A 15,592-nucleotide genomic window follows, 5' to 3' on the forward strand; every position below is an offset into this window, starting at 1 on the left:
AATTATTAATTATGTAATTGAATTACAAAAGTGTTCAATAATGTAAGTATGTATGTAGGTAGATTTGTGAGCTAACTGAATATTTAAATTACAAGATTTAATAAACTAATTGTAAATACAATTATTTTAAACCAAATTTTTAAAATTTTTGCAGTTTCTGTTATATTGGGCCCTAATTAATTAGTCTGAACGAAGAATAAAAAGCAATAATTCCTCAAAACAAATTGTTAACCTAATCGCATAGTTCTAAACTTTAAAATAAGATATTTTAGGGTAAATTAAACAAATTAAATTCATTTTTCATTTAAATGGATTTAGAAGAGAAATTTAATTATTTCAATATAGCAAAACGATTTGTTTTGGCAGAACCATTAGCAAGCAATTGATATTTGTTATACGATACCTATTCATTTTAATCTTATAATCTGAAATTCAATTGAAAAACATAAAAATGCTTCAGCATTATACAAAATATTCATCCAACACAACCACATAAGCGCGCATCCGCTGAATTTCTTTATATAAAATTTATCTACATGGTAACACTATTGTATAATTTTTTGTTAAAAAAATTTGATAAATATTTTACTCAAAATTATTCTGGTAAAAACTGGAATAAACTACCCATATTCTCTTCCCAGACAAATAATGGTCTTTTTTGGTATTTTTTTTTAAATATTTTGAATAACTTAAAACAATTTTATACAAAAAATTGATTTTTTGTAATGGTATACGATAATGTAAATTACCAAAACAACTATGGTTCATAACTAAAAAATTAATTATTTGAAAAATTCGGAATTACATAAATTTTTTTAAGAAAAAAAATAATTATTATCTCATGTTTATTAATTTAATGGTACCTAATCAGGAGAACATTTCTTGTGGAAGCCATAAGAAGTATAGCCAGTTGTGATTAAGATCTAAATTTAATTATAAAACGAAGGTATAATGAATAGTTTTTGTGGTCCTATGTGTGCGTTTGTGCTTCCAAACTATTTTCCCTATCAATTAAGGACATTAATTATTATAAATTATTTAAGTATTTTCTAGCATCGAAAGTTTTTCTAGCATATTTAAGAAAAAAATAGAAAAACTGAGTTTCGCACTACGTACAATATGTGCATACTGATTATAATTATGTATTTAAAAAAAAATTAAAATAACTAATCTAATTAAATCAAATTTTATTTGTATATTTATTATTAGGATGGAATTATGCACATATTTTAAACTAATGAACTATAACTAATTTTAAATACAATTAGAAGTTAAGCCTTTATTTTACATTAATAATTTTTTTCTTTTCGTTATAAATGCCGTGTTATTTATTCTGCGGTCCTTTTACAATACATTTGTACATGTTTTACAAAAAATCACCTAGCCAAATAGAAAAAAAGCGGAATTACTCAATGAAAATTCATTAAAACTGGAATTACTAGAATTGAATTTTATTACAATAATGGTTTTGCTTTTAAAAAAAAAAAGCCGAAAACTCAGTATCATTGTTATCCGTAGAAATACATAATCAGTAAAATTAAATTTGCAACCCCTAAAATAAAGGAATCGATGTTAGCTGTGCCAGCGAACAAATAAATTTTGGAAATACTCGTTTTTCCGACAAAGTAGGGATACGGAAAAGTTAAAGAAAAAAGTAAGACTTCAGAGAGCGAAAATGTTTTTGTTCAAACATTTAAAATTAAGGCAATTATCAATAAATTGTACTTAGTTTCAAAGATTCCCTTTCGAAAACTATTTCACTTTCTCGTGAAATAAATAATTTAAAATGCTTTTATGTAAATTAAACACAAATTTCAAAAAAAAGGCAAAATATTCCAAAACAAAATTTTAAGGTCTCATTTCATATATCACCATTTGGCCATATTTTTTTGGAAAGTTTTCATTTCAAATTTCACATTTTCAAAATTTTTTTTTATAATCAGATTCTTTTTTTATCAAATCGAATTTCTTTATTCTCTTTCCAATATATCATGCAAACTCGAAAAATCGACTAATCCCGGGACCTTCTAAGCAATCGATTTAATTTAGTTGATGTATAATACCGAGAAAATCTTTCTATATAGGAAATATAAATTTACGTACCTAAGCAGACAAAGAACAGACAAAATCAGTTATGAAAATTATAGCATATTTTATTAAGTAATTAATATGATAATTCTGGAATTAAATTATTTCCACTTAAATTTTAGAATTGTTAATAATAGTTATATCATTTCAGTAAAATTAAATTAAACCATATAAAATCGTTTCAAGCGAGTGATCCTTCAGATACTTATAATGGAGATGAATTTCATATAACTAAACGCCCTCATCCCTATGGTAATTTATGCAGCGATTTCTGCATTTACAAGCGACGTGGATTTCCACCACTGTTTCCACTACTTCCCATTCTCAATTTTCCATCGTAGAACAATTCAATGTAGCGATTTCCCATTTGCTTGCGATGTTTTTTCATCGCTAGTTGTGATTCTTCATGAGTTTCAAAAAATGCCTTAGCAGTTCCACTATGCAAACCTTTGCTGTTGTAAATGATTTCAACATGGTTTGGACGGATTGGATCAAAGAACTGAAAGTTTTATTAAGAAGTTTTTTTAAATTTTAATTAAGATTCCTTGTTTTATACCTTATTAACGTCATTTACAAAGCAATAATATGGCAATCCTCTCATATGCACGCAGTGTCCTTCACAATCTCGACTGCCCGATCGGCCACTACCAACCGGTCCAAATGAATTTCCACCTCCATTTCGATCAGAACCAAACCCACCAAAATCGCTATTGTTAAAGCTGTTACTGCTACCATTCCGATTGAATGGGTTACCGCTGCTGCCACCACCACTACCGAAACTGTTGTAACTGTCAAAGCGGTCGTTATCTCTATCATTGAAGCGCCCACCACTGCCGAAGGAGCTACTTCCAAAGCTATCTCTTCCATTAAAACTACCTGAAAACAGTTATGTTGGGTTGTAATAAAGTGTTTTTAAGTGTTTTTGAGATATATTTTTACTCATCAAAATAATTATAAACTATTTACCTCCCCGTGGACCGCTGTTACGGCTACTTCTGGCAAAATCACGACCATTTCTTAAACCACCGCCACGATCTTTTCTGTCATATGGACCAGATCTTGACCCAGATTGTCGCCGCATCTCGCCAATAGAACTTCGGAATATTTCAATGTACCTAAATAAAATAATGCATTTCTTTTTAAAACAATTGAAAATTTAGAATGTTGAAAAAATTATTATGATGTTCATATTTTCTTAAGACTAATGTTACAATTATATATATATATTTTTTTTAAATAAGACAAAAACGAATAACGCCAGATGCCCAATGTGTACCTAAAAGACCTAAAATTATAAGAATTCCAAATCTTAAATTTAATTACTAAATTTGATTTTTATTTTTCTTTTTATATCTTAACTTCTTTTATTTTTTGTTTATTTTCAACAGAAGCCACACAAATTATTTATATAATCAAAGTCCCAAAGTAGATATTACATAAAAAATCTGTCATGCCTTTAGAATTTAACAAAACAAATGCATATGTAAAAAATTGAAACAAAATATTTTTTATGGTTAAATAATACATATTTTTAATATACCAACCCACCTGTGCCCAATTTTTTCCCGATTACGCTTTAATGCTTGTTCAGTATCTTCCAGAGTTTCAAACTGAACATACGCTTCCCCAGATGCACGACCCCTTCTGTCCATAACAATTAGAATCCCCTCCCGGTCTGGTTTGATCTCCAACCCTGCCCACGATATATTTTACGAAAATTTTATGTATAACTTCAATTTAAATAAAAATTTTATTTAATTTTGTTTACAAATGTTAATTTTACATTTTTTTATTCTAGATATCCTTTTATTTTAATTTTTATTGACACTGTTGTTAATAAAAGCGATTAGACAGGGAAAATTATGATGTGAAATGCTCCGAAACTTTTAAAAGAACTGCTTTCAGTTATTTACTGCTAATTTAAAATTAAATGGTATTTATTACTTAAATAACTTTAAAATACTTCAACGTATTAGCAAATTTTTTTACCCTTTCATAACAGAAATATTTTGAGACATTTTAACCATTAATTTTGAAATTCAAAAGTAAAAAGATAAAATGAATATTATATTTTATATTTAATTGTATAGACTTTTCATAAAAATTTTTTTTTTGGATATATGGATCATCGAAGACACAAAGCTATTCAGAAATTGATTGAGGACAACTTTGTTGCCAAATAGAGGTAGCGCTCTGTTAAGGTCAGAATAATTAGTTGACTGAAATTTGTAGAATGTAACGCAAGATCTAAACACTGCCTTGTGTTAAATCGTAAAAACCGCAAGCAAAATCTCATCCTTTAAACGATTATTTTGCAAGAATGATATATGTACTATAAAAAGGATAAACCATTGCTAATATAGTCATGCATCCAAACCAAAACGTGAACACTTTCTTATAATTATATTCAACAATTACTTTTCAATGCAAACTTATATTAAATTTTATATAATATTAAAATGAACCAATCCTTCTAGTTTTTAGATGAAAATTTCTTACATAATTTCCCATTCTGCCCCGCTAAATGTACATTATAAAAAGACCCAACAAAATATTTTTATATAATGTATTTATTCAAAAATAAAAAATACACTCACCATCAAAAAATTTCTCAATTTGTTCTTCAGTAATAGAATACGGCAGGCCTCTCAATTTGAGCACATTTGAATTAGCATTCGGTTTCTTCATTGCATGTTCAGCTTCTTCATTAGAAGCACTAAAAACTATAGTTCACGTAAGTACGTGTCGGTAAAATCAATAAAATAAGTTATTTTACTTTCTATATAGCGATGTCCAATAGTTTCTTTATTATGTTTAAAAGCTTCTTCTTCATCTTCTGGACTTTCTAGTTCAACAAAAGCCTCTCCAGTGTTTCTTCCGTCACTTTTGTATGTAACCATATAGACACCTTTAGTACCCCCTACCACATTAACTCCACTCAAAAACTTAAGAATGTCTTCTTCATTTGCCGACCATGGCAAACCACGTAAACGAATAAAACGGGTCATTTTACCTTTGAAAAAACTTTAAATTGAAAATATTTTTATTAATATATGTAGGTACCAAACAAATTCGAAGATTTATTTAAATTATACTTGTAAGTATAAAAATTTTTATTAAGTATCAATCTTTAACAAAGGTAACGCGTCCGCACCCAAATTACATCCCATTTAATGTAACATACAGAAGTGTATATATGTATGTATAAAACTTTTATGTATGTTTTGTTTGCATATTAAAAATATGTACATATGTATAGACACATTATGAAGTTATATGTTCCAGCACACAGACGTATTAAACACGTATATACATATATACATTTGTATGTACATATTTATTTTTATACATTTAAATTTAATATATATTTTAGTAAAAAATTCTGAAATACAGGTTTTAGTATTAGAAATAGCTTTTAATTTTAAACAAAATATCAAATAAGCTGCTCACTATCAGAAAGCAAATAACCATGCCTTATAAAAATTCAATCGTATCGCATCATACAAGCTGCGCCATTTTGTTAAAAATATCTTATATGGATTAAAAAACATACCTGAATGTTTTACAACCTTTAAAGAATTAAAAAACGTTTTACTTATTTAAAAAAAATTTACAAAGCCGGTAACTAATCAATAAATATTAATATAATACTTTTGTGAAAAATAGGTGATAGCTTTATAGGTTGTAGGACTTTTCAATTCAGCGAAGGTTTAATGAATAATCAGGGATGAAAATTGCAGCAATCAAAAATAGACAATATTTCATAAACAAAATCGATTAATAAAAATGATGTTCGATGCCAAAAATACAAAAAGAGAGAAAAAAAGTGAGTTTGGTATCAAAGATGAAGAAGTAAATATGTCAAAACAATTTTTTATACTGAAATTGTAAATTCTAATTTGAATGCTTCTTTCAGAAACAATTAAGAAACGTATATTTGTCATATGTTGTTTTTAAACTTTAAATGTCATTGTGAAGCAAAGGATGTACTTTAAACTTTGATAGTTTCAAAGTTCTGTATAGATAAACAACAACAACAACTTTACTTCAAGACGTATTATATGACAGACAGCAGATTCAAAATTTGGAAATAAAACAATTTTGACGTTTTGCTTTGCACTTTCATCTTTGCAGCGTAATTTTTTTTTTGTAGCTGTAAAATTTTAAAGTTCGCCTTTGCATCCTGAATATGTTTATGACTTATCACTTATATATGTATATTATAATTTATGTGAACGGATAATCATTCTGGATCTACATTATAGCTAATTGCAGTCACATATTGCATTGGCTAATTTTTTCATTAGCTTTGAGCCCAACTTTTTAATTTATGTACATGTTGCCGTCAGCTGTGTTTTAAAACGACTATTGCATCGATATTTGAAATACATTTCATTTTAACTTTACAAATATCACAAAATTAGTTTAATGGTGTAAACACAGGTATTCAAATGTTTGCTTTGGCGTAAAAGTTTCAAGTTAAACGAAAACAAATTTCAAATTAAATCAATCTGTTATTTTTGTAATTTCCACAGAACCCTTGTAGAATTCCAGACAGATTTTTTCAGCAGTATTTAAACTATCGTCGGTTTGACGATACACTAAACCGACGATCTATTACAAAATATAAAATTCGATAATATTTTTTAATGTTTATTACCAACTATTATTCATTTCTACTTTGGTTTGCAGTATATAACCCAGCAATTTGACTTTCTTGTAGAGGTTCATTATAAGAATTATCGCAAAAGTAAGAAGGTTCACTATAATATTTCGCATTTATTTTGCAGTATAATTATTTTATATTAAGTTGTTAATATCCGGTTTCGAGTAGACTTGCAAGACTATGAAAGGTTAATAAAAAATATATTCACCTTACGGCATACAACGCAAGCAAAATAGATTTCATTCCGACCTATTAGAATTATCAAACTCAAAACTTCAAAATTGACAAGTTTGTAACATTGTTTACAAAAATACTTCTTACAAATACAAAACAAATCATAATAAGTGGTACAATTTACATTATTTACAATAGTGTTACATAAATTTACGGATAAGAATAAGAATCAAACTATTAACCCACAAATAATAGAAATAGCTAAAAATTGTCTTAACATGGGTGGATGGGCATTAGAAGTGGGTAAAATGGCTATGTATATGACTTTCCCAGTAGCACTATTTCACATTTTTAATCAACCAGCCTATTTTGAAGAGTGGGTTACAAAAACTAAAAGGGAACTGTATCCACCAGAAAATAAAAGCCATAGGAAAGAAATTGAGGATACCATTCGAGCTCTTCGAGAAAAAAAGGATCAAGAGATTCTAAAAGCATTAGAATCAATGGAAAAAAAGCAATGAAACTCGTTTACTGATCAATCCGTATTGCTGGTTTTCAATGTTACTATTATATGAAAGTTGTTTTGTAAAATTATTAAATTTAAAATAAATAGAATTTTAAATTATATTTGAAACAAGTTTATGTTTTCTGAATCGAAAATAAAATTTTAATATTTATAACAAAAACAAAGTCAAAATAATATCAGCTGTTTTGTATCAAGTTTCATAAGTGATGGCGATAATTTAGAAATGTAGTTTTTCTACACTCATATTGTGCGCTATATGCTATTCTTGATGTTTATAATGCTTATAAGAAAAATATTAATTTATTAGCCTTTTCTACTTAATTTCATATTAAATGAGTTCAATATAAATTACACTTGCATGTTACTCGCATACTTGAGGAGTTGAAAAAATTAATATTACTTAAAAGAAGTGTAGTTATAAAATAACATTCACAAAAAATAATCAACTAATCAACACTAAGTATTGGAATAAGCACGTGCTACTTTGATTACTGCAACAATTAGTAAGTAAATAGCAATAGCATTTTATTTTTAACAAGAAAAAATAAAAATGGGTGGAAAACATAAAAAATTTTTGCGATCTGAAAAAGCAAAAGTTAAATTAAAGGGTGCTAAATTACCAAAAGGCTTAAATATAACTAAAACTGAATTCAAAGTAAAGAAAATAATTTTAAGAGAACAATTACAGGAGCAAAAATTTGAAACTGGAAAGAAAAGACATGATATCAAAGTAAGTAATCTAATTATCTTTTTACAAGCTTATTTTAACATTTTTACATATTCCAGGACGTTCTGTCACGTCTTAAGCATCACAATGTTTCATTTCGCACCGAAGCTTTGAATAATTTAAGAGAATGTCTTTCATATAATTCTGATGAAATCTTTCGTAATTTAAGTCAAATTATACATGGTTTATCTATGTTATCTTTAGATATAGAGAAAGAAATCCGTCGGCAATCATTCAAAGTTTTTACTGAATTGTTCACAATTTTTGAATCACATGTTATAGAACCATTTTTCAATATCATTTCGTCCTATTTAAAATGTTCAATGTCGCATCTTAATCATTCAATTCAAGAAGATTCTCTTTTATTTCTTGATGTTCTATTAAAGTATGTTCCAAATTTAATTATGTTGCATCATAATCAAATATTTATAAATTTTCTGGACATGATATCAAAATTAAGAATAGATTCAAAACCTGGCAGAATGTTGACTGTTAATGTTGACAGGAAAAGTACAACAATCAAATGGAGAAGTAAAATTTTAGACAAATTGCAAAGATTACTTCAAATAATAATTAAAGATTGGACTTCCAAACTAAATTCTTTGTCAGGAATGCAGGCTAAACCCAAAGAAATATTTTTGGGAAGTAATACATTTTATTTAGAACTCTATGATACTTCAGCTTCAAAAGTTAATTTCGATTTATTTAATATATTTAATAAATCGGTTGGACAATATCGGTCGGACACTATGGATAATGTTGAAAAATCTAAGAAGTATATTGAAAGTTTGTGTCCGTTATTACTTGAAGCTTGGATGGAAGTACGGCCAAACTTTTCCGAAGAAGCACCAATAAGAGTAGAAATGTCATTATCATTTGAAGCTGCTTTCACTCTGAACACTGTTCTTACTATTTTAGAATATTTATGGGAAATGGTGGAAATTTGTGAACGAAAATTGAATATAGATTTTAGTTTAACACATTTTTTTCAAAATTCTTTTGCATCTGAATTCAAATCTCAAATATTTAGGAAATTTCCGTACCAACAACTTGATGTTGGAAACAAATATGAAAAAAAAGGAAAACAAAAAATTCCAAAAGACCAAATATCTTCCGATTTAGATTGTTTCAAATTAAATTTGACATTGGTTTATCTTTACAATAAATTTTATAAGTCGGCTATTATGAAAAACCGAGATCATTCTATAGCTGTTCTGCAATACACACAATGTAAGTCGAAAAATTTTGTACTAAATTTATGATATAAATATTTATCCATATTTGTTCTTGAAATATAGTTGTTTTTGAGAATTCACACGTTTCATTTGAAAATCTAATAATATTTGAAAAAACTTTAAAATCTATATTGTTATGTAATGGGCACTATTTCATAAAAGTTGATAAAATTAAGTGCATACAGCTGGTAAAAATTTTAATAGAAAAATACAAAAATGAGGAGCTTTCAAAAAATTTATCAGCAACCATTTTAGCTGTATTATGTGATATAATATTGGATGACCAATTGTTATCTCTTTATGGGTTTGTAATTTTTTAAACAGTTCAAAAAAAAATGCTTCATTAAAACTATATTTTTAGGGCAGACGAATTTTCATCATTTTTAGATGTTTTACCTTTAATGTTAAAAAAGGAAACTATATCTGTAAAAGTTATTAAAACTCTTACTAATTTAGGAAAGCGAAAAAATGAAATATTTTTAAAATCTTTAGGAGAACAAATAGAAAATGTAATTCAAAACATTGAAACAGTCAAAATTTCAGAATGTGAAGAAATTTTTGAAGGAAGAAAGCTTATCATGAATTTATTTTATTGGATTGACTATTGGGATGAAAATACCCGAGCAAGTTTAATTAACAAAATTGAAAAAAATATAACAAATGAAATTTATTCAAGCTATTTCAAATTTATAATTGAGAAAGCGTACATGTAATGTTTTACATTTCAATTACTAAGCAATATAATAAAAAGGTTTCTAATTAATAATTATGTTTTTATTGTCCAATAATATTCTTGTACTTTAGGGTTCCAAAGGCATTTTGTTGGAAATAAGTTAAAGTTTGTAAAGACTTAAATTTCACTGTGATAATATAAATAACCAGAAATTAAAGTTCCATTTAATTCGAAAATGATTTTATTTAAATAGAAAATGCTACACCAGTGAAGAATTTTTCGTCAAATATTTTTCTTGTATTTTGTAATGAATTTTATTCTATAAAATGCATTCATATTAGAGCACTTTAAATTTGCGATGTATGTATATGTAACTGTATTATATCAGAATCTATGTAAATATGCAGTTTCCGATTATATTTAATTTGCAATTGTACATTCATTATAATTGTACAAAAATGCTATAGAGGTACTATGGTATTTACATTTTTATTGCACAGAAGATTACAAATGAAAAAGCAAATAATTTTCAAAGATTTATCAGCAATTTTTAAATAATTTAGAAGCATAATAGCTCTCAATATTTTCATAATATAAAAAACCAAGGGTTTCAAAATAAACTAGGATTACTATAACACGCCTATTAATAGTTTTTATGGGAATCTTTGTTTTTTCAAATATTTCTTTCTTCGCGAAACGGTTGGAAATAATTTTGCCTCTTCTATATTAGTAAACTTTTCCTAAAGATAATTCGCGATAACTAGTTCTTATTCTCATTCACTCACAATACTTTTCACTCACAATTTTATTCTTAATGTTCATTTATATCTACATATTTTCATGTTGATATTTACGCTGGAAATACATACATATTTACGTTATGTATTGGCCGGTATATACTTACATATATGTATAGGTCAATATCTACGTTAGCCTATCCAATTCGAAAATCCATTCATATTTCGTTACTGTATTAAATTTTTAGTAAAAGTTTTGAAATTACGTTATAGCACAAGTGTTTCGATTAGAATTTGCAGCTCTAATAAATTTAAAGATTGTTAATTGTTATGTAGCTACGTATATACACAAATATAATATACATAAATATATATATATACAATTTTTTCTTCGATTTTAGGGGACCTTTTTACTTTTTCGAATTTATAATACAAAAGTAGCAGAAACATGTTCATTAGTCAATTCCCCTGTTTAATTGGCTTTATTTTCCTTAAAAAAACAAAATTTTTAACAAATTTAATTAAATCTTAATTTCTAAACGTAGTTTAATTTTTATAATAACAGTAACAGCTAATAGATCTATAAAAAAAAACACGTTATTATTCAATATTAACCGGCATCAGAAATGATACAAAATACTTGCATAAAATATGTACTTAACTGTCCTACTACTTAAGACATATTATTGTTTACAATAGGAAAGGAATTATTCTTTTTCTTTACAGGAAATATCCCCAAGAAAGAGGGAACGCAATATTTGTTGTTTTATAAATTTGAAGAAAAGAATTTCACTCTCTCAAAAGTTAAACGTTAATAACAGTTCTTTAAGTTTTATCAATTTTAAGCTCATTTACTCAATATTTCATTTCATTGACAAAAATACCACTCTAATTTCAGTATGAAACTGGCAGGCCACTGTAATTGTAGTTTTATTTAGTGAGCAATTTTATTTTTCCACGTTTCAATATAAAAAATTCTCGCGTTTTTAATTGATATATTATCATGTTAGTATATGTGTATATACATACGACTATTAAATAGCTAAAAAAAATTATTACATGTGGATAAGTGTATTCTAAATTATGTACATATAAGTATGAATAGGTACATAATATAGAACTGGCTTTATCACAAATTATTAGTGAATTTCTAAATTATAGATTAAAATATAAATTATCAATTAGTTTTTAATATTATTTTGTTGTTCTCATATAATATATGCCTACATACAATAAATCTTTTTTAATTTTTATTCAACAGATTTATAATTAATTGCAATATTTTAAAGAAAAAATGAGCAAAGTTTTCATTGGACAAATTTTTAATCCGCAATCTTTTGATAATTTTGATGAATTCATCGATGGATTTATCATAGTAACTGATGATGGAAAGGTTTTTACATTTTCTAACTACAATATATATTAAAATTAATTAAATGTATTAATTATTTATAGATAAAAGCATATGGAAATGATTCGAAAAAATGGAAGGAAAATGTTGATGCAAATGAACCAGTAGAAATTATAAAGCTTAGTAAAACACAATTTTTAATGCCAGGTTTTGTAGGTATGTACATGCAAATAGATTATAAATATTTTAATGTATTTGTAATTTACTTAAACTTTTGTAATAACAATTTAAGATTGTCACATTCATGGACCACAATTCCCGCAAATCGGCCTTGGACTGGACTTACCGCTATTGGGTTGGCTAAATAAATATACATTTCCTTTGGAATCTAAATATAATGATGAAGTTTTTGCTGCAAAAGTTTATGAAAAAGTTGTGGTAATTAGCGCTACAAAAGATAATAAATTACTTATGTGTTAATATAAAATAATTTTGAAGAAATTTATTTTTAATAATTAGTTATTTATAAATACTTAGATAATGTAATTATCTTTTGATTATTTTCAATTTTTTATTATTTGTATTGTACAATATACATTTCTATAAAAAAGTAGTATTAAGTTGATAAGAGAATTACCTATATGTTTTATCATTTCGTATGTGAGGCCACAAAGCCAACATTTTAGCCATTTTAAAAATTTGCGATTACTTGTATGATAAATTTTTTTTCTAGACAAAAAAAAATAAAATAGTAATTTGATTTTTATATCCAAAAAAATTTTTATAATTTTCATAAAATTTATGTGCAATGCTAGTGATTTGATTTTTACAATGGGTTTCTTATTCTCATCAACAGAATACAACAATACGTAATGGAACCACATTTGCATCCTATTTTGGTTCGAATCATACAAATGGAACAATAATTTTAGCAAAAGAAGCTGTGAAACAAGGTCAAAGAGCATTAGTTGGAAAAGTATGTTCAAATCAAAATTGTCCTGCATTTTACATGTAATTAAGATATTTATGGTCTAACTTTAGATTATAGACAGAAGAAATCAATTGAAAATTTATTTTTCAGAGAAAATACAGATGAATCAATATCTGAAACTGAAAAATTTATCAAACAAATAACAGAATTGAAAAATGAACTTGTCAAACCAATTATTACACCACGATTTGCTGTAAGCTGTTCAATGGACTTAATGAAGAGTTTAGCTGAAATTGCAAAATCAAAAAATCTTCATATACAAGTAAAATATGAAAAAGATTAAAAAGATATTTTGGAAAAAAATTTATAAAAAAAAAATTTTTTTGTAGAGCCACATATCGGAAAATTTAGATGAAATTAAATTTGTCAAAGAATTGTTTGGAGAAAAAACATATTCTGAAGTTTATGATGAAGCAGGATTAATGACAGACAAGGTAAATAAAATTTAAATTCTGTAAAAACTAATCTAAATCTATTATAAGACATATTTTTAATTTATCTCTAAAACACCTATTTAATTTTTATATATGTATGTATGTATGTTTGTTTTATAAACATATGTACATATTATCTTTATATATGTATATATCCTAGATCTATTATCTTAATATACCTATTATAATATGAATTTTTTATTTTCAAAACAAGACGATAATGGCTCATGCGGTTCATTTAGAAGACAGTGAATTAAATTTATTTGTTAAGAACAAGACTTCAATTGCCCATTGTCCAAGCTCTAACAATAATTTAGGCTCTGGTAGATGTAATGTTCAAAGACTTCTATCAAAAGGAATAAAAGTCGGTCTTGGAACTGGTAAGTTTTCAATTTCATATATAATTTAAAAAGCACATTTATTATTAATAAGTATTCAATTAACAGTTTCATTTTTTATATCTGATGTGATAACATTTTTTTAAATATTTTAAACTTTTAGATGTATCTGGAGGAAACAGCCCTTCTATTTTAAATGAAATTTTGAGAGCAATGGAAGTATCTCATCATATTGCTTTTAATGATAGCAAACATAAAGTAATAAATTTCAAAAACGCAATTTATTTAGCAACTTTAGCTGGTGCAGAAGCTTTAGCTATGGATAATGTTACTGGAAATTTTAAAGTTGGAAAAGATTTTGATGCATTATTAATAGATATTGATATATTACCAATTGTTAACATTGAAATACCAAGAGAGGAAACACCATCTCCTGAAGCAAATTTCATTGAAATGATTCAAAAATTCATTTATACTGGAGATGATCGAAATATTATAAAAGTTTTTGTTAAAGGAAATAATATCAAAAAATAAAATAATTATTGGTTGTATTTCACGAATTTATTTATACATAACTAACTAAGAAGGAAAGATATTTTTGTAAATTGCCTACGTTAGCTTATATTTGAAATTGAATTTTTTTAGAATCATTCTAAATAGATTTTTGAATTAAAACATTTTGCAGTATTTACGCACAAAAGTTTCTCTTTACCAGAGATATTTTTTGTTGTAGCAATATTGATTGTCAGTAAAGGTCTAAAGAGTAAAACAAATTACATAAAGCATAAAAATTCCGCAGATATTAAATTCATAAATAATATTCATTCAGATATTGATCCCTTAATAAATTTTGCTAATGTTTTATGTGAAACTCAATTGCGTTTGGTAAAATGTTCTGTAGCTAATTAATATTCATTGATGAAATTTTAAAAAATATATTTCGTTCCTTTATCTATATCTTAAAGGTCAAGAAACTTTTGGTACTTTTAATAATCATTTATATTTTGAAAATTAATTAAAAAATTTGAAAATAGCTATCTATTTTAAAATTTAATATCTGCTGTGCAAATAAAGCTAATTAATTTGTACAAATTCTTAAAATAAATTACATGTGTATTTTATGTGTTTTATAGTTTGGTCATTGACCTTATCCTTATCCAATTTCGTATTAAAATGATTCCATTTTACTATTTAATAAAGATTGTTGCTTTATTTCATTTTATTCAAATTTTAATTGTTTAAGAATAAAAATTGTTTAAAAAAAAAATCTTTAAAGTTTTCAGTATAAAGTAAGTATAAATTTATTGTATTTTTATGGAAATATTAATTGAAATTAAAAAAATATATAAAATTTATTAACTTTTCTTCATAGATAAATTGATAGTTTATTTTAAAAGTGATCTTAAATTAATTTCAAATGCAAATGCACTATTGGATCGTTTCGGCTTAAAATAATCAAAAATCTGGGTAAATGTTTATGTGTTCTAAAGTGTGTATATTTTTTTTTTATCAAACACATAAATTTCTATTCAAACTATTGTCAATTATCACTCTCTGAAAAATAAATGAGTTGTGAAAATTGCAAATGGATTTCAATCATTTTTAAAATAGACAATCCGAGCGGCTGTGATTATACTGACTGACAACAAATT

General features: G+C 25.9%; 4 protein-coding genes across 4 annotated transcripts; 3 read left to right on the forward strand and 1 right to left on the reverse strand.

The window, feature by feature from the left end:
• Positions 1-2,128: 2,128 nt before the first annotated feature.
• LOC129607089 (heterogeneous nuclear ribonucleoprotein H) lies at positions 2,129-5,795 on the reverse strand. The gene is made up of 7 exons (XM_055517815.1): positions 5,642-5,795; positions 4,865-5,112; positions 4,686-4,811; positions 3,637-3,781; positions 3,055-3,203; positions 2,645-2,964; positions 2,129-2,587 (listed from the first exon to the last, which is right to left on the reverse strand). Exons 2-7 carry the CDS (start codon positions 5,094-5,096, stop codon positions 2,366-2,368), a joined length of 1,194 nt encoding a protein of 397 aa, XP_055373790.1. The 5' UTR covers positions 5,097-5,112; positions 5,642-5,795; the 3' UTR covers positions 2,129-2,365.
• Positions 5,796-7,066: 1,271 nt separating this feature from the next.
• On the forward strand, positions 7,067-7,555 carry LOC129607154 (protein PET100 homolog, mitochondrial). The gene has a single exon (XM_055517908.1). It carries the CDS (start codon positions 7,207-7,209, stop codon positions 7,447-7,449), a length of 243 nt encoding a protein of 80 aa, XP_055373883.1. The 5' UTR covers positions 7,067-7,206; the 3' UTR covers positions 7,450-7,555.
• A 262-nt stretch (positions 7,556-7,817) lies between these two features.
• On the forward strand, positions 7,818-10,182 carry LOC129607129 (testis-expressed protein 10). Its single transcript, XM_055517872.1, has 4 exons — positions 7,818-8,184; positions 8,241-9,411; positions 9,480-9,720; positions 9,778-10,182. The coding sequence occupies exons 1-4, from the start codon at positions 8,005-8,007 to the stop codon at positions 10,127-10,129; spliced, it is 1,944 nt and encodes a 647-aa protein (XP_055373847.1). The 5' UTR covers positions 7,818-8,004; the 3' UTR covers positions 10,130-10,182.
• Positions 10,183-11,731: 1,549 nt separating this feature from the next.
• LOC129607148 (guanine deaminase) lies at positions 11,732-14,500 on the forward strand. Its single transcript, XM_055517900.1, has 9 exons — positions 11,732-11,831; positions 12,088-12,219; positions 12,282-12,393; positions 12,470-12,615; positions 13,034-13,188; positions 13,259-13,430; positions 13,498-13,602; positions 13,817-13,982; positions 14,104-14,500. The coding sequence occupies exons 2-9, from the start codon at positions 12,121-12,123 to the stop codon at positions 14,472-14,474; spliced, it is 1,326 nt and encodes a 441-aa protein (XP_055373875.1). The 5' UTR covers positions 11,732-11,831; positions 12,088-12,120; the 3' UTR covers positions 14,475-14,500.
• Positions 14,501-15,592: the final 1,092 nt, after the last annotated feature.

Source organism: Condylostylus longicornis, unplaced genomic scaffold, assembly GCF_029603195.1.
Source record: "Condylostylus longicornis isolate FDR11 unplaced genomic scaffold, ASM2960319v2 ptg000026l, whole genome shotgun sequence".
In the NCBI taxonomy this organism is placed as follows: domain Eukaryota; kingdom Metazoa; phylum Arthropoda; class Insecta; order Diptera; family Dolichopodidae; genus Condylostylus; species Condylostylus longicornis.